The sequence below is a fragment of the Ictidomys tridecemlineatus genome, chromosome 1 (genome assembly GCF_052094955.1).
Source record: "Ictidomys tridecemlineatus isolate mIctTri1 chromosome 1, mIctTri1.hap1, whole genome shotgun sequence".
Taxonomy (NCBI): domain Eukaryota; kingdom Metazoa; phylum Chordata; class Mammalia; order Rodentia; family Sciuridae; genus Ictidomys; species Ictidomys tridecemlineatus.
Window position 1 is genome coordinate 121131063 of NC_135477.1, and position 24055 is coordinate 121155117.

The 24055-nt window shown below is 37.3% G+C and overlaps 1 protein-coding gene and 1 pseudogene across 2 annotated transcripts in view; one reads left to right on the top strand and one right to left on the bottom strand.

Moving 5' to 3' along the window:
- Positions 1-2611: 2611 nt before the first annotated feature.
- Positions 2612-3142, bottom strand: LOC106144850 (histone H3.3A-like; annotated as a pseudogene).
- Positions 3143-9565: 6423 nt separating this feature from the next.
- LOC101957334 (protocadherin alpha-C2) overlaps positions 9566-24055 on the top strand; it is a 213351-nt gene continuing 198861 nt past the window's right edge. Inside the window, exon 1 of one of the 2 annotated variants that reach the window (XM_078046546.1) lies at positions 9566-12048. In XM_078046546.1, coding sequence (XP_077902672.1) covers positions 9661-12048 — 2388 coding nt within the window. In that variant the 5' untranslated portion in view covers positions 9566-9660. Of the gene's footprint in view, positions 12049-18365; positions 20842-24055 lie in introns of those variants that run through there. The other variant, XM_078046535.1, reaches the window with a different exon arrangement.

Sequence of the window (24055 nt, forward strand, 5' to 3'; positions counted from 1 at the left end):
CCCTTGCAGGGGACTGCCAACAACTCCAGAACAGTTTCTGCCCAAAGGTGCAGCAGGGAACAAGCAACCGCTGCGTTCGGGGTCGTGGTCCCGCCTTTGGAGGATAGGACTCGGCACGCAGCTCAGTTCCCGTCTCTAGGTGCGGCAGCAGGACCATGTAGACAGAGCCATTAAGACAGCATGCAGGAAGCAAATGGCGGCTCCCGCGGAGTATATTTTCGGCCCCGAAACCACAGCCCAGCCAACAATCCCAATCCACTAACTCTCCTTGTATAGAAAATATTCAGAAAAAAAAAAAAAGAAAAAAAGGTGGTGTACTGAGCTTTCTTTGTCAGGTACTTACAATCCGCTGTTGTTTACGTATTCAGCTTCTCTGCCGGTAGCGAAGTGAAAGAGGCAGCAGATGGGTGCAGAGCACCCGCGGCTCTGAGCAGAAAAGCGTCTCTCTTTCAATCTCTTTGTTTTTTTCTGCTGCTTGGCAAGGTGGTCCACTACAGATTAATGGTGATAGGGGCTCTAACACGCTGCGTGAAATCTCGATTAAAGCCGCTGCTCAGAGCCCCACTCTCAGCACTTCAGCAACCCCTGTACGCAGCGGCCATCTTTTGACCGAGAGGTATTCATTTGTATTTTTTTCCTTTTTTAAAAACTGGCTTTACCTATTTTGTGTTATAGTGATACTAGCCTCATAGCATGAATGGAGAAGTGTTATCTCCTTTTATATTTTCTAGGGAGAATTTGTGGAATTTATATTAAATTTTCTTAACATATTTAATAAATTTAAGTGAAACCATTTGAGCCTAGAGAATTCTTTTTCAGGAATTGTTAAGTCATGAGTTCACATTTTTAGATATGGGGTTACTCAAATTATATACTTCATATTGGGTGAGTATGGAGGTTTTTGTTTTCAAAAAAATCAGTCCATCTCACCTAAGTTGTCAGATTTACATGTACAGCATTTCTTTCCTTTAGATATCTTCAGGGTTTGAAGTGATACTCCCTGTTTCATTCATGATAATGCTGAACCATGTCTTCTCTTAATTTTTCTTTGGGAGTCTTGCTAAATATGTTAATTTGACTGATTTTTTCAAAAAACTGTCTTTTCACTTATTTTTGTTGTTGTTTTAAATTTTATTGATTTCTGAACTCTTCCTTTTGTGTATTTGCCTTTGGTTTGTTTCATTCTTCTAGCCTTTTTAAAAGGTTTTTTTCATTGTAGACACAATACCTTTATTTTATTAATTTATATTTGTGTGGTGCTAAGGATTGAACCCAGTGCCTCACATATACCAGGCAAGTTCTCTCTCACTGAGCCACAACCCCAGTCCTATTTCTAGACTCTTAATTTGAGAATTTCTCTCTTACCAAAGATATTTATTTATTGCTTGCTATGGTGTCCATGTCCCCCCAAACCAATGTAATTTGTCATTGTGACAGTACTGAGTGGAATTTTTAAGAGAGGATTAGGTCAAGAGCTTCTGATTTGCATGAATGAATTACTGCTGTTATCACGGGACTAGGTTAGTTATTTTATGTAGTGGGTTTCTGACAAAAATATAAAGTTCAGTTCTTCCTATCTCTGTTTCATATGATCACTTTCTCTTCCAACTTATGCTTTGGGATGACAGAGCATGAAGGCTCTCACCATTTATTGCCATTCCCTTTAACTTCTCAGCTCTAGGACCATGAAATGAGCAAACTTCTATTGTCTATAAATTACTCAGATTGTTGTATTCAGTTATAGCAACAGAAAATGGACCGAGACAGCACTATAAATTTCCCTTTCTGAGGGAGAGAGAAGGGAAATCATATGGAAATGGTAGGAGACCCTCAATGTTACACAAAATTACATATAAGAGGTTGTGAGGGGAAAGGAGGGGGAAACAAGGGAGATAATTGAACAATAGCAGATGAGGTAGAGAGGGAAGATGGGAGGGGAGGGGAGGGGGGATAGTAGGGGATAGGAAAGGCAGCAGAATACAATAGTCACTAATATGGCATTATGTAAAAATTGTGAATGTGTAACTGATGTGATTCTGCAATTTGTATTTGGGGTAAAAATGGGAGTTCATAACTCACCTGAATCAAATGTATGAAAGATGATATGTCATGAGCTTTGTAATGTTTTGAACAACCAATAAAAAAATTTCCCTTTCTGCAATGATTTAGCTTTGTTCTACAGTTTTTGCTATGTTGTGTTTTAAAAAATCTATAACCAGTTCAATGTTTTTCTTTTCTTTCTTTCTTTTTCTTAAATAGTTTAATGTATTTTAATAGTAAACTTACAGGAACAGCACAGAAGACAGAAGACTACTTGCATGTAGGACAACTCAGAAAAAGTATAGTGAATGGATGAAATCTACTGTATGATAAAAATGCTACAAACAACATTTAGTTGCTGTCAATAAGAAATCTGCTTGCTTAAAAAGTCCAAATGCTGGCATTTTCCAGAAAAATTTAACAGTTGTTTTATAATTATTATAAAGTTGAACTGCTGAAATTTGTTCACTGAAACATTTTGACTTGCATTTATACTAAAAATTTACACACAAATGAAAGGGGAAAACAGCCAATGCTTGATTTCTGTCTCCTACTTTTCCACTCACAATTATATACTTAGGTAACTTTTGACCCCATGGAAAAAAATATCTAACGTTCAGAACTACCAATAACAGGAAAAAGAGGAAAACCCCCTTTTTTGAGAATGAAATGTTTTCCCATCATAGTGAATTTTTAAGCATGTTTTCCATGTATGAATTGTGCTAGTTGGATGTCTTTTGGCATAATTGTTACATGTTTGGCATGGATAGCACATAGGTTGGTGTCTTCAAAAAGGCCAACCAGATAGGCCTCACTTGCCTCCTGCAAAGCACCTATAGTGGTGCTCTAGAATTGCAGACCTGATTTGAAGTTCTGAGCAATCTCTTTCACCAGAGACTGGAAGGTAAGTTTGCAAATCAGAAGCTCAATGGACTTCTGATAACATCTAATTTCATGGAATGCCACTGTACCAGGCCTGTAAAGATGAGGTTTCTTCACCCCTGCAGTAGAGGGCATATTCTGTGAGTGGCTTTTGTAGCAGTTGTTTCCTGGGTGCTTTATCTCTGGTTGATTTGTGGGCAGTCTGCTTTTTATGAGCCATGGTAGAAAGACTTCTTCACTTACCCCACTTCTCCTTTGGCTGGAGTTCGGCAAACTAGAGGCGGAACTGGCGTTAGACAGCGATGGCTGCTAGGCGAGGCAGCTGTGAACACAACTGAAAGATGGCGCTCTCTCTCTCTTTTTTTTTTTTGAGCAGTCCTAATACCTGAATTATTTTAAAAGTATGCTCTTTAGCTTTCAAGTGTTTAGAGACTTTTATCTTTCAGTTATTGGTTTCTAATTTGATTCCATGTGATCACAGAATACACTCTAATTTCAAGTATTTTGAGTTTATTAAGTTTTGTTTTATGATCTTGGGTATGATATATTTTGGAAACAACTCCATGGCACTTGAAAGAATGTATACTTTGTTGTTGTTGTGTGGTTCTATAAATGTCCACTTGCTCCTATTGGTTGAAGGTGTTTCTGAGTTTTTCTCTATCCTTGCTGATTTTCTCTTTAGTTGTTCTATCAGTTGTTGAGAAAGGAGTGCTGAAATATTCAATTTTTATTATGGATTTGTTTATTTTTCCTTTCAGTTCTATCATGTTTGCCTCATATATTTTCCATCTCTGTTGTTTAATGATATGCATTTAGGATAGCTACATCTTCTTGGAGTGATTTCTTATCATTTATAACTTCCCCCATCTTCAGTAATTTTCTTTGCTCCAAACTCTTGTGTGATAGATACTCCTGCTTTTCTTCAATAGTTGTGTGATCTTTTTATTTCAACTTTCTTATATTGTTAATTTTAAGTGAGATTCTTATATATAGCAGATAACTTGGTCATATTTACTTTCTCAATCTGTCCATTATTTGGGATATTTTACATTATTCACATTTCATGTAATTACTGACACATATTGGCTTAAGTATGTTATTTTATTTTTCTTTTGTTTTCTTTGTTCTTTTTATTATGTCATTTCTGTTTTCTTTTTCCTGCCTTTATGTAGGTTTCTTGAAAATATATTAGAATCCCATTTTTATTTACTGACAGTATTTTTTTGTGTTACCTCTTTGCATAGCTTTTTATTGGTTGCTGTATATATTACATTATGTACACATCAGTCTACTGGTGACTGTAACCTTTTGTTATAGTCCATGAGGTTCTGTTCATTTTATCTTCTTTTAGTCTATTTTCTCACTTTACCAGTTAAAATAAAATTTAGAATATATAATTTCTTTACCTTTCTACCCTTTAGTTTTAGTTTTTTAAGAGAGAGAGAAAGAGAGAGAGAGAGAGAGAGAGAGAGAGAGAGAGAGAGAGAGAGATTGATTAATATTTATTTTTCAGTTTTCGGTGGACACAACATCTTTATTTTATGTGGTGCACAGTGCCCTGTGCATGCCAGGCGAGCACGTTACTGCTTGAGCCACATCCCCAGCTCAACCTTTTAGTTTTTATAATTTTTGTAAATGCTTTCTCTACTTTTCATTTAAAATCTCAGGCAACAGTGTTTGTAATTTTTTGCTTCAACTACTAAATAATTTTTAAATCTGAAGGAGAGAAAATACTATTTTACTTACCTACATTTCTGCTTACTGTGTTCTTTCTTCCTTCTCCGTATCTCAAGATCTTTTATCATTTCCCTTCTCTTTAGGGAGTGATTCTTTTTTTAGTGATTCTTTTAAGGTAGGTCTGCTGGTGACAAATTGTCTTGATTTTCCTTCATATAAAAATTTTCTATTTACCCTTCATCTGTTACTCATACTGAGTCTAGGATTCTGACGGTGACAGTGATTTTCACTTATAACTTTAAAAATATTGTGACACTTCTTTCTGGCTTTCATATTTTCTCATGGGAAATTCACTTAATTAGAATTGTTCTTCCTATGGGTAGGTAAGGTGTCCTCTCTACTGCTGTTCTCAAGATTTTTTCTTTGTCTTTTATTTTCAGAAGTTTGCTTATCATATGTCTTCATGTGTATTCTTTATGTTTATCGTCTTTGGAGTTTACTCATCTTCCTAAGTTGTTTACCAAATGTGGAGAATATGTTTCTCATTCCTGAGTACTCTATCATCCTCTTCCTCATTCTTCTCTCCTTCCATGACAATAATGACTAGATCTTTCATTATAGTCCATGAGGTTCTGTTCATTTAATCTTCTTTTAATTAATTTCCTCTCTATTGTTCAGATTGGGTAGTTTCTATTTTTCTATATTTTAGCTTACTCATTTTCTTTTAGTACTCCATTTTCTACTGAGATTTCATTTTAGTTATTGTATTTTTCTATTATAAAATTTGCATTTAGTTTTTTAATCATCTATTTCTTTGCTGAGACTTTCTATTTCATTGCCAAGGCTTTCTATTGCAATGGCAAATATACTTGAAACAAATAAATAGGAAGTTAGGTTAATGAAAGTTGCAGAAATCTTTTGCATAGAACTCTAATTCTCTGGTATCTATTCAGTTGTCCTCATCTTATTCAGTTGTCCATGCGGGTATGTTCCCAAACCCCCAGTTCATTCTTGAAATCCTAGTCAGTACAGGACCATATATGTATTTTTTTCTAATACATACACAGCTATGTTTAAGTTTAAATTTAAGTTAGGCACAGTAAGAGATTAACAAAAACTAATAATAAGATAAAATTGTAACAATATACTGTAATAAAAATCATGTGAATGTAGTCCATTTCTCTCTCTTTTACTATTATGTAGATCTTACAACCTCAATATACAAATTTTTTATAACATCAAGAACTTTCCTGTATTCACTGAAAGGAATCAACTTATGGATTTCCTTTGGAATATATGAATGGCTAGCAACATAACTCTTGAACTTCATTATTATTTTTTTGTCCACACTGAGGATTGAACCCAGGGCCTTGTGCATGCTAAGCAAGGGTTCTACCACTGAACTACAACACCAGCCCAGTACATTAAAATACTCTGAGCACTCAAATGTTGACAGTGTTGTCTAAATCTATTTTTTATTTTTTTTTGTCATTAAACAGTAATCATTTTTATAGTGTGCTTGCTTTAAATACTATACATACATTAATTCAGCACTTAGAACAACCCTACATGGGAGAGCTACTTGTATCTTTATTTTATGGGGGAAGAAATTGAGGCATAGAAAGCTTAAGTATTTTTCCCATGGTCATACAGGTAATAACTGACAGTGCCAGAATAAACCCACACATTTTGGCTTCAGGGCTAATACTCAAACCAGAATATTATACCTGCACTTAGCTGGTGTCTACTATGCGTTCTGCACTTTTTTAAAAAAACAAAAAATGACCACAACTTATTGTCTGAAATCCATGAGCAACAGAACAATGGAGCAATTTCTTTAAAATTCTGAACAAATTAAAATAAATTGTTAATCAAGAATTGTCATCAAGGAAAAATATATATTTAAAAGGTAAAAATGAAAACAAAAACATTTTTAGTAAAACAAACACTGTGTGAATTTAGCACCATCAGTTCTTCCCTATAAGAACTATTCAGACAGAAGAAGAGATGATACTAGATGAAAGCGTGGGTCTATGTAAAGAACTAAATAGCACAGAAAATATATGTAGACAAACAAAATATATTTTTTATTGAAAAGAATTCTTTATCCAGGGTTCTGTGGCACGTGCCTGCGATCCCAGCTAGTTGGGAGACTGAGGCAGAAGAACTGCAAATTTGAGGCCAGATGGGCATCTTATCAAGTCCTTGCTCAAAATAAATTTTTAAAAAGGGACTGGGTGTGTAACTCAGTGGCAGATCTCTTGACTAATATACATGAAGCCCTTTAATATCCAGTAATATGCCCCCCCACCAATTCCTAAGCAATAACCAACCATTTACAGCAAAAATATGATAGCTATGAGATTTATAACATTTAGAGGCAAGATGTAATGAAACAATAGCACAAAAATACTAGCAGGAAGGAAGGGAAGGATGCTGTTTTGAGGTTCTTTTATTTGATGTCACCTGATATATATAGTTTGTGGAGATGCATATTGTAAACCTGACAGCTACCACTGGCAAGAATGTCTCAGCTCTGGCTTCCTTTCACGCCCCACGTCTTTTTCCAGTCTTCTGGCTTCTGTGTCCAGAGCTAGATCTTTTATCCTTCATTATGTCTGATGATATTCCTGCATCTTATCTCAGGGCTACTCTTCTTCCTTGGAGAAATCCCTTCCCCCTTCTCATCAAGACCCAAAGCGAACCCTGTTTCCTAAACCAAATAGGACCACTTATCTCACTCTTATCACCATCAGCCCAGAATCCTGGAACATTTCTGGCCTGGACTATTGCCGCAACCTCCTCAACTCCTTTGCTATCCCCTACTCCACTCCCCACCCAGTAATTAAAGCACCCTTAAAGAATGGTTCATGGGTCCTCTGTCACAAAATTGCTGATGGTTTCTTGTTGCTCTGGAATGACAAACTCTGGTAAGTGCCTTACCTCCTCTTATAGCTCATTTCTCAAAGGCCCCGGGATCTTCTTGCCTTGGAGCACAACAGTTGACACAATGCAAACAGTCCATTTTAAATCCAGACACTGCCAACCACCACTTCTACATTTTCCAGAATCCCTTAAACTTAATTTATGCCTCAATTTCCTCATTTGCAAAATAAGAATCATCAGTGTTACCCACTTCCTGGGACTCTTGAGAGAATTAAAGGAGAGAATGCAAGACCACCACTCAACCTTATTAGAGTAGGGGTATTGGATCATAAAACTTTTCCTCAAGAAAGCTCTTCCTCCATCTAAAGGAGAAGAAGTCTCTTTATCCTATTTTTAAAATGAGTTGTGTTCTGTAATTACTTTTGAAATATTTATGCATTTTATGGGTGAAGTCTTCAGAATCAAGGCCATGCTTATCTTGCTCCCTGATGAGACTGACAACAAGCAGCTGTTTGTTGCACACATAAATATACAGCCTCTGTTCCTCCAGCGATATAGCTATAATGTGGACTTTCCAAGGACGGGGGTAGGTTTGGCGAGCAGGTGGGACACAACTGCCCTCATAATCTGTTATCAATTTCCATTAAAGTGCATTAAACCATCAATATGCCAGAAATTCTAACATTAGTGGAAAGAACAAAGGGAGGAATTACTGTTCAGGTCACCCGAAGGGCATGTTTCCTCTGACTAGGTTGGCCAGACTTGGGGAAACAGAGTAGTGATTAAGTGTGATGGACCTAAGACTGCTATGTTGCTCAAATTGGCTTCAAACCTGAATCTACTTGCCACAACTGTTTGAGAAGCTGGGATTATAGGCATATGCCACCTTGACTGGCCAAAATTTATTCTTTTAAAAAAATAACTAGTGAGTTTATTCTGACCACATTTTTTAGTCAAATTTTGATGTAATTGTGAGATTCTGATTATGAATTGCACTGAAGGTAAAGAGAGGTTTATTAATAGGTTATTCTCAGATTATTTCTTCTGAAAACTTAATCATTGCACTAGATTTACATTTTTCATTTTGATTGTGAACTGTTATGAGATTTTTCAGTTTGTGTACTGGATAGCAATTCAATATACTTATTATTTTGTTGAAATGTGATAATGTTTGATCTGAAAAAAAGCTATGACTAAAATTTTGATGTTAGAATAAAGATCCAATTGATATTAATTCAATTTGGAATAATGACTTTTTGAAGTCAAAGTTATAAGTTCAAAACTTAGGTCATTATGTTATATAACAAGCAATAGAGGATATCCCTAAATATCTTCATTAAAGCATTTAAAGTATCAAAAAATGATGACTTTTTTCAACACTGAAGAAATTTTAAATGTATTTCTAAAAGTGTCATATGTAAGTCTTGAAAATCATATATTTATAAATACATATAAGTATAAATATATCAAATAAATAAGCTGTTCTAGAATAAAGTGAACTTTAGTGGTCAAAGTGCATTGTTTTAAAACTTTGGTATACATTTACTTATTTAATAATAAAACTATGTGAGCTGCTAAATCATTTTAAATACAATGATGTAATGAGTGGCAAAGCATATCCCAAATGTTCTCAAATTCAATTATAATATGTTTGTGAAAATAAATTAATAAATAAAGGAAAATACTGAACTAATTCCAAAGGAAATTAGAAAATGTCCTAAATCTTTAAAAAAATTTTTTTTTAGTTGTAGATGGTCGCAACACTTTTATTTATTTATATGTGGTTTGGAGGATTGAACCCAAGGTCCCACACATGTTAAACAAGTGCTCTACCACTGAGCTACAACCCCAGCCCCTGTCCTGGATCTTTAAAGGACTTAAATTGAAAATGATCTTATTGCGTAAATCTCAAATGAATATAGAGACTGTACTTTGAAAAAAATCAATGAATGGATGGAAAATTCACATTAGCCACATGATGTCGCTGTATACCACAAAGTCTAGTTGATAGAAATAAGGTACCCATCACTAAAAGCTTTTAAAGGAGGAAGCTTCATTTTGTCAGCATCGGAGAGAAGACAAAAACGGTAAGGAGATACATGATTGAAAATATGAAGTAAAAAAGTAAGATTGTTTAATAGGGTGAGAACAGAAGGAAAGGGGTAGTGTTTTGCAATGCTGTTTTTCAGGCGAGGAGGCCTGGGATACTTGCTACTGCTTCTCTTGCTTCTCTCGGTCTGGGAGACCCCGAGCAGTCAGCTCCATTACTCGGTCCCTGAAGAGGCAAAACACGGCACCTTCGTGGGCCGCATCGCCCAGGACCTGGGGCTGGAGCTGGAGGAGCTAGTGCCGCGCCTGTTTCGGGTGGCGTCCAAGGGCCGCGGGGATCTTCTGGAGGTAAATCTGCAGAATGGCATTTTGTTTGTGAATTCTCGGATCGACCGGGAGGAACTGTGCGGGCGGAGCGCGGAGTGTAGCATCCACCTGGAGGTGATCGTGGACAGACCGCTTCAGGTTTTCCATGTGGAGGTGGAGGTGAAAGATATTAATGATAATCCACCGGTTTTCAGAAGCAAAGAACAAAGGATATTTATTCCTGAAAATAGACAGTTGGATTCTCGATTTCCGATAGAGGGCGCTGATGATGCAGACATTGGTGCCAACGCTCTTCTAACTTATACCCTCAGCCCCAGTGATTACTTCTCTTTGGACATACAGGCAAGTGATGAACTGAGCAAATCTCTTTCACTTGAATTGAGGAAATCTTTGGACAGAGAAGAAACACCAGAACTTCATTTATTATTGACTGCCACTGACGGGGGTAAACCAGAACTGGAAGGTACAGTTCACCTGCTGATCACTGTGCTCGACGTTAATGATAATGCCCCACTGTTTGAGCAAACTATATACAGAGTCCATTTATTAGAGACAACAGCAAATGGAACATTAGTGACCACATTAAATGTATCTGACGCTGATGAAGGTGTAAATGGGGAAGTTGTCTTTTCTTTTGGCAGTGATGTTTCTCCTAACATTCAAGAAAAATTCAAAATTGATCCTACTTTAGGAGAAATTAGAGTAGTTGGTAATCTGGATTATGAAGAGACAAAATACTATGAAATCCAGGTAAAGGCAGTTGATAAAGGAAGCCCTTCCATGTCAAATCACTGCAAAGTTTTGGTGAAAGTGCTGGATGTAAATGATAATGTCCCAGAACTGGCAATCACTTCACTATCTTTGCCCATCAGAGAGGATGCTCCACTTAACACGGCCATTGCTCTGATTAGTGTGTCAGATCGTGACTCAGGTGCCAACGGACAGGTGACTTGCTTCCTCACACCCCATGTCCCCTTCAAGCTAGTGTCCACTTTCAAGAATTACTATTCTTTGGTACTGAACGGAGCCCTGGACCGTGAGACCACATCAGACTATAAACTGGTGGTGACCGCCAGGGATGGGGGCTCACCTTCACTGTGGGCCACCTCCAGCGTGTCAGTGGAGGTGGCAGACGTGAACGACAATGCGCCAGTGTTCCCGCAGCCCGAATACACAGTGTTTGTGAAGGAGAACAACCCCCCAGGCTGCCATATCTTCACGGTGTCCGCAAGGGACGCGGACGCTCAGGAGAACGCGCTGGTGTCTTACTCTCTGGTGGAGCGGCGGGTGGGTGAGCGTGCGCTGTCGAGCTACGTGTCAGTGCACGCGGAGAGCGGCAAGGTGTATGCGCTGCAGCCCCTGGACCATGAGGAGCTTGAGCTGCTGCAGTTTCAGGTGAGCGCGCGCGACGCTGGTGTGCCACCCTTGGGTAGCAACGTGACGCTGCAGGTGTTCGTGCTGGATGAGAACGACAACAAGCCAGCACTCCTGGCACCTGGGGCGGGTGGCGCCGGAGGCACTGTGAATGAACTGGTGCATTGGTCAGTGGGCGCTGGCCATGTAGTGACCAAGGTGCGCGCGGTGGATGCTGATTCTGGCTACAATGCGTGGCTCTCTTATGAGCTGCAACTGGTGGCAGGTAGTGAGCGCAGCCCGTTCCGCGTGGGTCTATATACTGGCGAGATCAGCACAACGCGTGCCCTGGATGAGGCAGATGCTCCCCGCCAGCGCCTACTGGTTCTGGTGAAAGACCATGGTGAGCCGGCACTGACTGCCACAGCCACAGTGCTCTTATCCCTGGTAGAGAGTGGCCAGGAGCCAAAGGCCTCATCACGGGCATCGGTAACCACTGCTGGCTCTGGAGTGACCCTGGTGGATGTGAATGTGTACCTGATCATAGCCATCTGTGCAGTATCGAGCCTATTGGTTCTCACGCTGCTGCTGTATACTGCATTTCGGTGCTCTGCGGCGCCCACGGAGGATGTGTGTGTGCCTGGGAAGCCTACACTGGTGTGCTCTAACGCAGTGGGGAGCTGGTCTTACTCCCAGCAGAGACGACAAAGAGTGTGCTCTGGCGAGGGCCCGCCCAAGACTGACCTCATGGTGTTCAGCCCCAGTCTGTCCCCAGGTTTGAACACATCAAACAGAAATGAACATCCAGAAGCAAATTCAGATCTTTCCGGTAATGTAAGTCAAACTTTTAAGCTTTGCCTTAAATTTTTTAAAATTAGATCTAACTTATCTAATGAGCTTTTCAAATGTCACTTAAAATATGTTCACGGTGTTCATTGACATTGAAACAAACCTTACCATTTAATGTAGATGCTCTATTAAATGTAGGTGTGTGTTGAATAGAACCAGGAAACAAAAGCTCTAGGGGCAAACTATCGTATACATTGATTTAAATGGTGGCATACTTTTAAAAATACTCCAACACTAAGTAGTGCTTGTGATATTTAACAGTATGTCAATGGATATTTTCAAATTTACTTATTGTCTTATGTCCCCTAGTGAAATGTCAAAACTCTTTACAGTTAATTGCAGGCCAATTATAGAAACCATCTGCCATTTCTTCATGTTACTAAATTTCAAAGTGTGCAATAAACAGAATAATTTTAAGCCCATGAAATTTAAAATATATTTATTAGGTGATACTTTAAATTTGCAACTAAAAATTTACAATCACTTCATTGTCACTATGAGCAATTTCTTGTTGCATTAATCTTGACTTCCTTGTGTCTAGAAGGCTTAATATTACATTAATTTGTTATTTAAAAGATTCAGTTAGGAAACACAGCACACCTCTCATTTACTTGCTAATGTTCTAAACCCTTAATTTTTACCTCATTTAATTGTTGCAATGATTTTGCAAGGTGAAGCTTTATAATTGAAGTGCTGAGGCTCAGCAGAACCATATTCAGCATACTTACTAGATTTTCTCTAAATTTCCCGATGATACACAAAAACTTGTTTGCTCTAATATATTCCATTGCCTTTTATAAAACATATAGCTTACAAAGGAAGAAATTTGCAAAAGCAAATGTTAATAATTCTGCTAAAAGTCAATGTATAAAGATCAAGACAAAGCAGTGAGTGATTTTTCAAAAATCAAGCAGAGACCGAGTACAAATTTTTACACCATCTTCCTGGAAGTGAATACAGAAATACAAAAAAATAAATAAATAAAAAGTACTCTATACCCATTTTTCAGAAGGGAAAAATATTTTCTTCCTGCTATACAATCAAGGAATATTTGATTATTGATCATTATGTTGATCAATATATTTGTGCACTGTAATGGACAGTATGTTTTATAGCAGTTTTGCAAAATCAGTTGATATATATTGGATATAGACTTCATTGAATTTACTAGTCTTTGAGCCCCAAGCATAATGTTATGTTTTGTTTTCTATGTTTAATTATGGTTACATGAGTACCAAATAAAAATATCTTTGTTTACCAAATGTTCAAAGAAACATACAAAAATGTCCCATATAAGTTCCCTTATGAAAATATTCTAAGAGAAATTAATATAATTTGCTAGTTAAACTTTCACAAATTTGAGCTGGTACAGACCCATTGCTTAGAGAATTGTAAGAATTAAAATGAAAGCATGTTTCTTTATCTTTCCAAATACTATCATACCTAGTCTTGTTAATCATCAGCAAAAAACAATAATTTAGGGTCCTGATGTCAAGAAAACATCCCATTTATTCTATATATGAGATAAATTTTTCAGGATTATCAAATTGGAAAAGATAGAGTTGGAAATCACAAAATAAATTTTCTTCCCAACTCATGCTATATCCCCCTAACTACATTTGTTAACAGTATTAATGACCAGGCTTTGGATTAACTCTATGGATATTCAATATTTAATTATTATTGATTCAACAACCACATATTGAAAGCTAGCACAAACTAAGCCCTATTATAGAATCCTAGAGATGCAGCAATGGTGAAATAAGGTAGCAAGGTCCCTGGCTTCAAGGGGACAATATTCCAACCTATTTAAAATAACAATTGGGCTATAAAGCGTCTTGGATTTGATGTAATATTGCTTTGCAGTTTTCTTTGTCAAACCAAGGTGTCCATAGAAAAGGATCTCATTCTATTTGTTGCTGCAGTCTGGCTGGGCACAAGATCACAAGCCACTTTGTAGATTCAAACAGCAATTCTTTATTCCCGAACTCACACCGGCCCTGTACAAACACGTTCTGGGGAAATCCAAGTTCTGCCCGCACAATTCACGTCCCAAATACTTTCTCAATTCCACGAGAATTCAATGGGAACTCAGGCATCAGGATACACCCTATTCCCAGCAGCAATAACCTTCAACCTGGAACTGCCCTAAAACCCAGATTGTCTTAAACCGGGAACGCCTTAAACCCAAATTATCCTAAACCGGGATACTTCCTAAAACCTGCAGGATACACCCTAAACCAGGATCCACCCTCGTCCTTGAGCAGGGTCACCTTTCTCAAACACACATGCAATGTCACAGCGAATTTCCAAGGCAAGTCCATTTAACATGAGGTACGCTGGCAAGGAAATTTCGATGCGTCATTCCTACTTGGCAATGGCCCTCAGCAATTTGTGACTTTAAAAGATAAGCAATAAGTCTGAGCATTTTAAGTAAGCTTCTTTAGGAAAAAAGGCATACCAAGACATTTTCTTTTAATAAAATATTGCTCAGAAAACTGTGTGTAGGGCTAGGGATGTAGCTCAGTAGTAGAGCTTGCTTAGCATTCAGGAGACCATGGGTTCAGTCACCAGCACTAGAAAGAGAGAGTGGTGTGTAATTATCCTTGCTAAAATACAGCAGAAAAAAATCAACTAGTTGGAAAATGCCATGAAAAGGGCAATTAAATTGATTGAATGATTAAGAGGGATAGAGTGAACTATGGTTTGAGGCCAAAATGAAAATCATACATGGTATGTAAAGAATAAAGATATATTTTTTTATTACACCAGAAAAACTGGGGCTAGTTGTTGACATTTAAAACTGCAGTTGCACAACTCATTAAAGAATTTATGTAGTTTGAAAAAGCAATTATCTCACAGCACTTTAATGGGAGATTAACCATAAGATTATTAATGGAACTGAGCATCTTTTGATAATACCAGTAGCCTTTTAATGGCCTAATGGCATTCATATATACCTTCACACAAATGCATTGGAATTACTGTCAAAAACAAAGTTTTAGATTAGTACATTATAGATCTAAGAACAGATAATTCCTTCTGTATCATAATGATTGTTGTAAAGATTAAATGTTTTCTGGGTTGGTTGAAGGCATTAACTTGGAGGTGAATCTCAAATATTAATCACTATTAAATCAAAAGACATGGGTCACTCCTAAACAAAATATATTATATTACTTCATCTCCTATTCTTCATTAAGATGAATCAGTTGCTTTATTTTCCTACTTTTCCATCTGGTCTTTCCTATGATTCATTTGTTACAATTTACTATTTTAGTATTAAGAAGAGCATTGAATAATACAGATTTATGGAAATTTGTTCTTTAGTGCTTATTTCACAATATGTTTACAATTTAAATTAGACAATCATTTAGGAAATGTACTGATTTAAAAGTGGTCATATTCTTAAAAGTTGATATTATGAAGACTGAGAGCTTATTAGCAGATTATAACCATTGTTATATAATATGATTATTTTGGTTAATCTTTAGTATCAAGGGCACTGCTTATTGTCTATCTGTAAAAAACTAGGAAAGGATGATTGTGCTGTGCATACTGGGAAACACTGTATTATTATCATCTTTCTGTGGAGTCTACAACTTTCAAATGAGCCAATGGGAACAAAATATCATTGATTTCAGTAAAATCTTGATAAAATATGAATTTTTAATTTGAGATTATTTGACTTCAAAAATTAGTTTTGGTTTCATGATTATGATTTTAAGAATGGTAATTTATTTTCAAGCCACCTTGGTATGCTGATACCAATGCAACTTATTTTTTTTTAAGATTGATGTGTTTTTTTATACCTTTATTTTATTTATTTATTTTTATTTGGTGCTGAGGATCCAACCCAGCGCCTCGCACATGCTAGGCAAGTGCTCTACTGCTGAGCCACAGCCTCAGCCCCGCAATGCAACTTAATTTTTAGAAAAATATTTTTTACTCTTCCTGAAATAAAAGGTAGAAAACTTGAGAAGATTTTATTTTTGTATGCTCCTTCTCTTAAAAATTGCAGTTTTATATTCTAATATAATAATAAATAATTAGAAAAGTGACGTATCAGCAGAGGCATCTCTGAGACTGCTATTCAGTAAAATATACAAATAGGCAAGAATGAGAAATAGTTGTTTACTTTGGTAGCCACTATCAATATTTCTGTTCTCTTCCTTCTTTTTTTATTTGTTGTTTTTAGGTATACATAACAGTAGGGTGTATATTGACATATCATACATACATGGGATGCAAACCATTACAATTTTAATCCTTTTCTTGTGGTTCCTATTCTCCTCTTACTGAGAACACTGGAAGATTTCACTTCTTTATTGCCTTAATGTAGGGTGGTTGTGTGATTTTCTTTGGCCAATGAAATGCAAGTACATGTCTCTTTCAAACAGTTATGTAATGGCCAGTGCAAGACTCTCTTCTCCTATTTTTTTCCTGTTGCAGCAATTACAGAAGCACAGGTTGACACTGATATTGAGATGCCATAAGAAACCTGGGATGCTAAGCCAACATATGGAGAAAAGCTGTCATAGGAGTCTTCTATAACTGCAGATAACTTTGCAGAAGCATGAAATAAAATTTAAGAGTTTATTTGAGACTAAAAAATGAAACATTGAATGCACAACAATATATTCATTTGTGTTTCTGCCATTAAATTACTGTGAAAAGGATATATTTTAATACATTTAATAATTAACAACAGGTAATACAAGTCATAGAACATTATTATTGACATTTTAATCAATGCAGCTGACCATTAGGCAGATTAGATAATGGCTTTTATGGAAAAAAGTTTTTGTTATGATTTCTTTTTTTATGATTTATTTTTCTTATGTATAAAATGTAGAAGAAAATAGCAAAGTGAAATTTAAAATGGCATAGGAATACCTTCTTTTTTCTTGCTCATTATCCATTCCCCCTTCTTTTTTCTTCTGGGTCTTTGTAGTATTTTTGTGAAAGATCGGTTTGAAGGTTTTTCAAGAGTGAATGCTCAGGCTCATAAATATTATGGAACTTGGTTTGTTTTGGTAGGTGCAAAGAGTACAGTTTCACTAGTGTGTATTGTATTAGTTTCCTTGGGTTGCTGTAACAAATTACCACATATTGGTGACTTGAAACTAGTGACTTAAAACCAGTAAAAAATGATCTGTTTTATATATAAGCCATTAAATTATGCTTTACTTTTTTTCCTTAAGTCAGTTTATGTAGGATTCTTTGTGAGAGTATGATTAATATAAATGTTCACTTCCATGGACAGAGTTAAGTACTTTAAGATACTGGATTCTAGGAAAAAGTTAAAATAGGGTTCCAGCACCAGGAAAAGCTAGTTTTTCTTTCTTTCTTTATTTTTTTTGCTTTCCTCTAGGAAAATCATCCTTTATTATGGATTTTGAACATTGTCACAACACTTGATTCATTTTGTTTTCATCTCCATGTTACTTTATTGTTTTCACATTTTTCCATGTGAAGGGACCAGCTAAGAATTACTAAAAGATAGTTTCAAATAATTAACATTATAAAAGATTAATTGTATTGTTCTTGCATAAAATTCAAATGTAACAGAAAAAGAAGTATCCCTAAATTAATAATGCAAATGAGAAACAAATAAATTATTAATATTCAAACATCTGTAAACAATTCAAAAATAAAAATTAAACCACAAAACAGCAGTATACAATTGAGTAAAATACCCTTTGATAAATATGTGCTTCCTTTGAAGAAACAGTTAAAAATGGTAGTATGCCTAAAAGAATTGAAAGCAGGAAATTCAAGAGAGTTTTGCACACCTGTGTTTGCAGCAGCACAATGTACAATAGTCAAGAGGTGTAAGTAATCTAAATGCCCAAGAATGGTTGAGTGAATATACAAAATACAGTACATACACACAATGGAATATCATTTAGCTTTAAAAGGCTACACATGGATGAACTTTCAAGACATTATGTAAGTCAAATAAGCCAGTACCCCAAAGCAAATACGTTTGATTTCACTTATAGGAAATATCTAATGTAGACAAACTTATAGAAACTGAGTAGTATGGTGGTTACCATGGTGGGGTAGTGGAAAATAGGAGTTTTCTAATTGGATACAGAGTTTCAGTTTTACAAGATGAAAAATTCACAACAATGTGAATATATTTAATTACTGAACTACACACTTAAACGTGGTTAGCATGGTAAAAGTAGAAACTGTGTTTTAGCCACATGATGTCGCTGTCTACCACAGAGTATTCTCTAGGAAGAAAAATACCTCGAGCCCCTTTGTTACTCCAGATAAACGGAACATTAACAGAAGCAGCAGGACTTGATCAGAGATTAAAATATTTAAAAATTTGCAGAACATGACCCTTTAATTTGACCAACTCACTGAGGATTAGTAATGGTGTCCTCTCTGCGAAGGGGTCGAGAGGTCTGGCAGTGTCCTCTGCTCTCCCTTCTGCTCTTGGCAGCCTGGGAGGTGGGGAGCGGCCAGCTCCACTACTCGGTCTCCGAGGAGGCAAAGCACGGCACTTTTGTGGGCCGCATCGCCCAGGATCTGGGACTGGAGCTGGCAGAACTGGTGCCTCGTCTGTTTCGGGTGGCGTCCAAGGACCGCGGGGACCTTCTGGAGGTAAATCTGCAGAATGGCGTCTTGTTTGTGAATTCTCGGATCGACAGGGAGGAGCTGTGCGGGCAGAGCGTGGAGTGTAGCATCCACCTGGAGGTGATCGTGGACAGACCGCTGCAGGTTTTTCATGTGGAAGTGGAAGTGAAGGACATTAATGACAACCCGCCGGTATTTCCAATAACAGTTAAGACTATCCAGTTTCATGAATCTAGGCTGCTTGACTCAAGGTTTCCTTTAGAGGGAGCATCTGATGCAGACATTGGAGTAAACGCTCTTATCTCCTACAAACTCAGCTCTAGTGAGTTTTTCTTTCTAGACATCCACACGAATGATGAATTAAGACAATCCTTGTTTCTTGTGTTGAGGACATCTCTGGACAGAGAGGAAACTGCTGAGATTAATTTGTTACTGGAAGCTACCGATGGGGGGAAACCTGAACTCACCGGCACTGTTCAGATACTTATTAAGGTATTAGATGTGAATGACAATGAACCGACTTTTGCTCAATCAGTTTACAAAGTGCAATTGTTAGAGAACACTACAAATGGAACTTTGGTGATTAAATTAAATGCTTCTGATGCAGATGAAGGATCAAATGGTGAGATTGTGTATTCACTCAGTAGTGATATGTCTTCCAGTGTACAGACAAAGTTCAAAATAGATAACAGCTCAGGGGAAGTCAGAACTAAGGGAAAATTAGATTATGAAGAAACAAAATTCTATGATATTCATGTCATTGCATCTGACAAAGGAACCCCATCAATGTCAGGACACTGTAAAATTTCAGTAAAACTTGTGGATATCAATGATAACACACCAGAAGTCTCAATAACATCACTCTCGCTTCCTATCCAAGAAAATGCTCCACTGGGCACCGTCATCGCTTTCATCACAGTGTCAGATCGGGACTCTGGTACCAATGGGCAGGTGACCTGCACGCTAATGGCCCATGGTCCCTTTAAACTGCTGTCTACTTTCAAGAATTACTATTCCTTGGTGCTGGACAGCGCCCTGGACCGAGAGACCATAGCTGATTATAAGCTGGTGGTGATTGCCAGGGACGGGGGCTCCCCTTCGCTGTGGGCCACAGCCAGCGTGTCCGTGGAGGTGGCAGACGTGAACGACAATGCACCAGTGTTCGCGCAGCCCGAGTACACGGTGTTTGTGAAGGAGAACAACCCGCCAGGCTGCCACATCTTCACGGTGTCTGCACAGGATGCAGATGCACAGGAGAACGCATTGGTGTCCTACTCTCTGGTGGAGCGTCGGGTGGGCGAGCGTGCGCTGTCGAGCTACGTGTCAGTGCACGCGGAGAGCGGCAAGGTATATGCGCTGCAACCTCTGGACCATGAGGAGCTTGAGCTGCTGCAGTTTCAGGTGAGCGCACGCGATGCTGGTGTGCCACCCCTGGGCAGCAACGTGACGCTGCAGGTGTTCGTGCTGGATGAGAATGACAATGCTCCCAAACTGCTGACACCGGGGGTGGGTGGGACAGGGGGAGTGGCGAGTGAGCTGGTGCCATGGTCTGTGGGTGCAGGCCACGTTGTGGCTAAGGTACGAGCGGTGGATGCAGACTCTGGCTACAATGCGTGGTTGACCTATGAGCTGCAAGTGGCGGCGGACGGTTCCCGCAGCCCGTTCCGCGTGGGGCTGTATACCGGTGAGGTCAGCACCGCGCGCGCTCTGGACGAGTCGGATGCGCCACGCCAGCGACTGGTGGTGCTGGTGAAGGACCACGGCGAGCCGTCACTGACCGCCACAGCCACAGTGCTGTTGTCTCTGGTGGAGAGAGGCCAAACGCCAAAGGCCTCTTCAAGGGCATTGGCAGGCGCTGCTGACCCGGAGATGGCGCTGGTGAACGTCAACGTGTACCTGATCATAGCCATCTGCGCAGTATCTAGCCTGTTGGTCCTCACACTGCTACTGTACATGGCATTTCGGTGTTCCGTGGTGCCAACGGAGGGCGTCTGCAATCCTGGGAAACCCAGGCTGGTGTGCTCCAGCGCGGTGGGGAGCTGGTCTTACTCGCAGCAGAGGAGGCAGAGGGTGTGCTCTGGTGAAGTCCCTCCTAAGACAGACCTAATGGCCTTCAGCCCCAGCCTACCTCAAGGTCCAGACTCCGCAGAAGGGCAAGCACCTTCAGAATCAAAATACTTCGGAAAGGTGGGTTTTTAAATTTCTTTCCAATTCTAGAATTTTCCGTGTTTTATTCTTTAGGAATTCTACTAATTATTTAGATTCATAGCTCTGCCTTCATTTTGAATCATCATTCTACCATCCAACATTGATTATGTATTAAATATCATAAAGAACAACTTTTATTAGAGATTAATAGAACAACTTTCTTAAATGTTATTTTTATGCTTTGGCTTTTTCCTAATTAAATCTCTCCATGAGTAAGAAGGATGAAAACACACTTGAGCAAAAATTCACAATTTAACATTAACTATAACTATTTGAATCTCTTAAAATTTTTAAATCAGAATTGGAGAAATTTTAAGTACATTATTATATAATATTTCTAGTTTATACGATCTTTTCATTCTATTGGAATAAGGTTATATTTGTTCTGGACATTTCCTATATTGTTCTTTGGACCAGTCATATATTTGTTTTTATCCATTCATGCAAAAATAAGTGAGTTGCTTTTTCTTACCTTGTATTTGAAAGCATCCTGAATCTTTAATGCTAGGACCTCTAAAAGTATTTATCGCACTCCAGCACTTATATGCCAGCACTTAGAAATATTTGTTAATCTTAGATTTGTCTTTTATAAGTAAAATAACCTATTATTTGGGATAAGAATTTCACACTACAAAATCCTTGAGTTTTCAGTCAAAATAAAGAATTCACTAAGTCTTAACACTTTAAAATCATATGGGATTGGCCTGGAGAGACCTTTTCTTTCTATAATTGGAGATTTCTCTAACCCAATCTTTGTGTTAGTGTTTGATTAAATCATCCTTCCAGTATCATTATCATTAGTCTAGTGCATGCAGGTCTTTCACAATACAAACTGGGATGCTTCTGCTGGCACCTCACTGTGCCAGGGATTACATCACTGTGAGTTCACTCAGTTTCACCAGGTAACATTCATATTCTTAATGAAACTGAAGTTTCCCCAGAAGGTAAGGCCTGGCATTGGATGATTATATTTTCATTAGAATATACTATAATGGGTAATTGAAACACTGACCTTCCTCAGTAAATTGATAACTGAGAAGGACTCTTTTTTGTTTTGTTTTGTTTCAAACCAACGGGGTTAAATCTAAAACTGTCTTTTGTTATTTGGTTATCAGTTATTTGATCTTTTTCCCAGATAATATGTACATATTGATGAATCATATCATTAACTTCCACTAAGTGATCTTGGCCTCAGTCACTTCATAGGTAGTCCAGAAGTTTTATATGGAATATGCTTTTAAAGGAACTGGGAAGTTTGGTGGATAAATCTTGACCTATAGTCAAGCACAGTCTATGCCTACAGGAAACTTACCTACTTAGAGTTGATAAGTCTCATCATGCAAAGTATATATTTCCTGAAAATCAGAAAAGTTCATTTAAGGTTTTACAGAGAAAAATGAATGGTTTGAACAAATGAGGATGAAGCTCTTCCCTGGGAGTTTTCATCCTACCTAGAGTATGGCATGCAGAATATATGAATGGTCAGGTGGAGTCTGTCCTACTGGAAGTCTGGTCATTATGTTTCTACTCTAGGTAAATTGTAACCTTTAAAAATTATATTCAGATGTACCTAGATCTCCAAGAGTTACAATGTATGGTTCAATAAATTCTTATTCTTATTTACATTTTTCTTGGTTAATTTGCTTAAGGAGATAACTAATAGAAACTATTCCCTGATACTTTATGCACACATTGGTCCAATCTTCTAAACTCATATTCCTTTAACATTATCTTATCTTCTAATAATCAGTACTGGAGTCTACTCTGCTATAAATTTCTGTGAGGCATTCCATCTTTCAGTTAGTATAATTCTTAAAAGCAATGCAAGGCCCATAATATTACAATAAATTGTCAAAAGTATCTCATTAATATGAAGTCTGTGATGATATGAAATTTTAATTTTGTCTTCATTTTCAAACTAATTACCACCTTTCAATATTCATCAAAGTTATAGCTGGCATTGTAATATCTATACTTATTTTCTAGATCCATGACATTCACAAACAATTCTTTAAAGTTTACTTTCTTCTTCATGAGCTAGCACAATATAATCAGTTAGAAATTATGAAAGTTTTATGCTAATAAATATATTAATATAATGCTTTACTTATCTTGCTTGAGAAAGTTAATTTCAAACGTTAATTTATTCACTAAAATTAATTGATAATATATTCTATTATAAATATAAATGATAAACTATGAATAAATTGTATCATGGCTTCCCTTTAGTAAATCACAGGAAACTACAACTTGAATGAAAACTGTTCTCCAAATTCCTAAATATTGAATTGCATTTAATAATGGTCAGGCTATATGCAAGGAGTTGTAATATTCTTATTGTTCCTAATTCTCTACAATAGACCTTTACCAAAGAATTTTATTATTTAACTTACAAATGCTCAGGGAACTCATGACTCTCACCAAATTCAGAGAGATCTTTGAAATATTTCATCATCTACTCTTACCTGTATTGACTGGTGACTCATGTTTGAAGGTTGCTTTTCTCTCTTTTGTCATTGGTTAAGTCACCAATTCTTTCAGATAACAACTTTTAAAGCAATGGATATCTAAAAATTCATCCAGAGTGGAATTTTTTTCTGGTACTGATGATGGAACCCAGATGTGCTCTACCACTGAGCTATATCCCCTACCCCTTTTATTTTTATTTTGAGACAGAGTTTTCCTACATTGCTGAGGCCGGCCTCAAATTTGAATCCTCCTGCCTTAGATTTTCAAGTTGCTGGGATTATGTGAGTGTGCCACTGTGTCCAAACAGAGTGGAGGCATTTAAAAAAAATGATCACATTTTGTAAATGCTTTAGTATATACAGGTAAATTGGAAAATATAAAAACTAGTATGTTCTTACTTATTGTGGTACAAGTATAACAAATATCCAATTATACATTGTTGTCCTGCAACAGGAAATAAACTGACAAAACAACTTCACTGGAAAAGACTGATTTCTTACATCTTTATTTAAATAACAGGTTAGACAGTTAACAAGAATATAATTCTTGAATAAGGGACATAGGAGTAATTTACAGATATCCTAGAATTAATAAATATAAGGGAACCTATTTTGAATATTGATAATTGCCATAATGATGTGTGTACGTGTGTATACACACATGTACACACACAAACTTTATGTATACATACATTTTTACTAATGTTTCCTTTTTTATGTTGTGA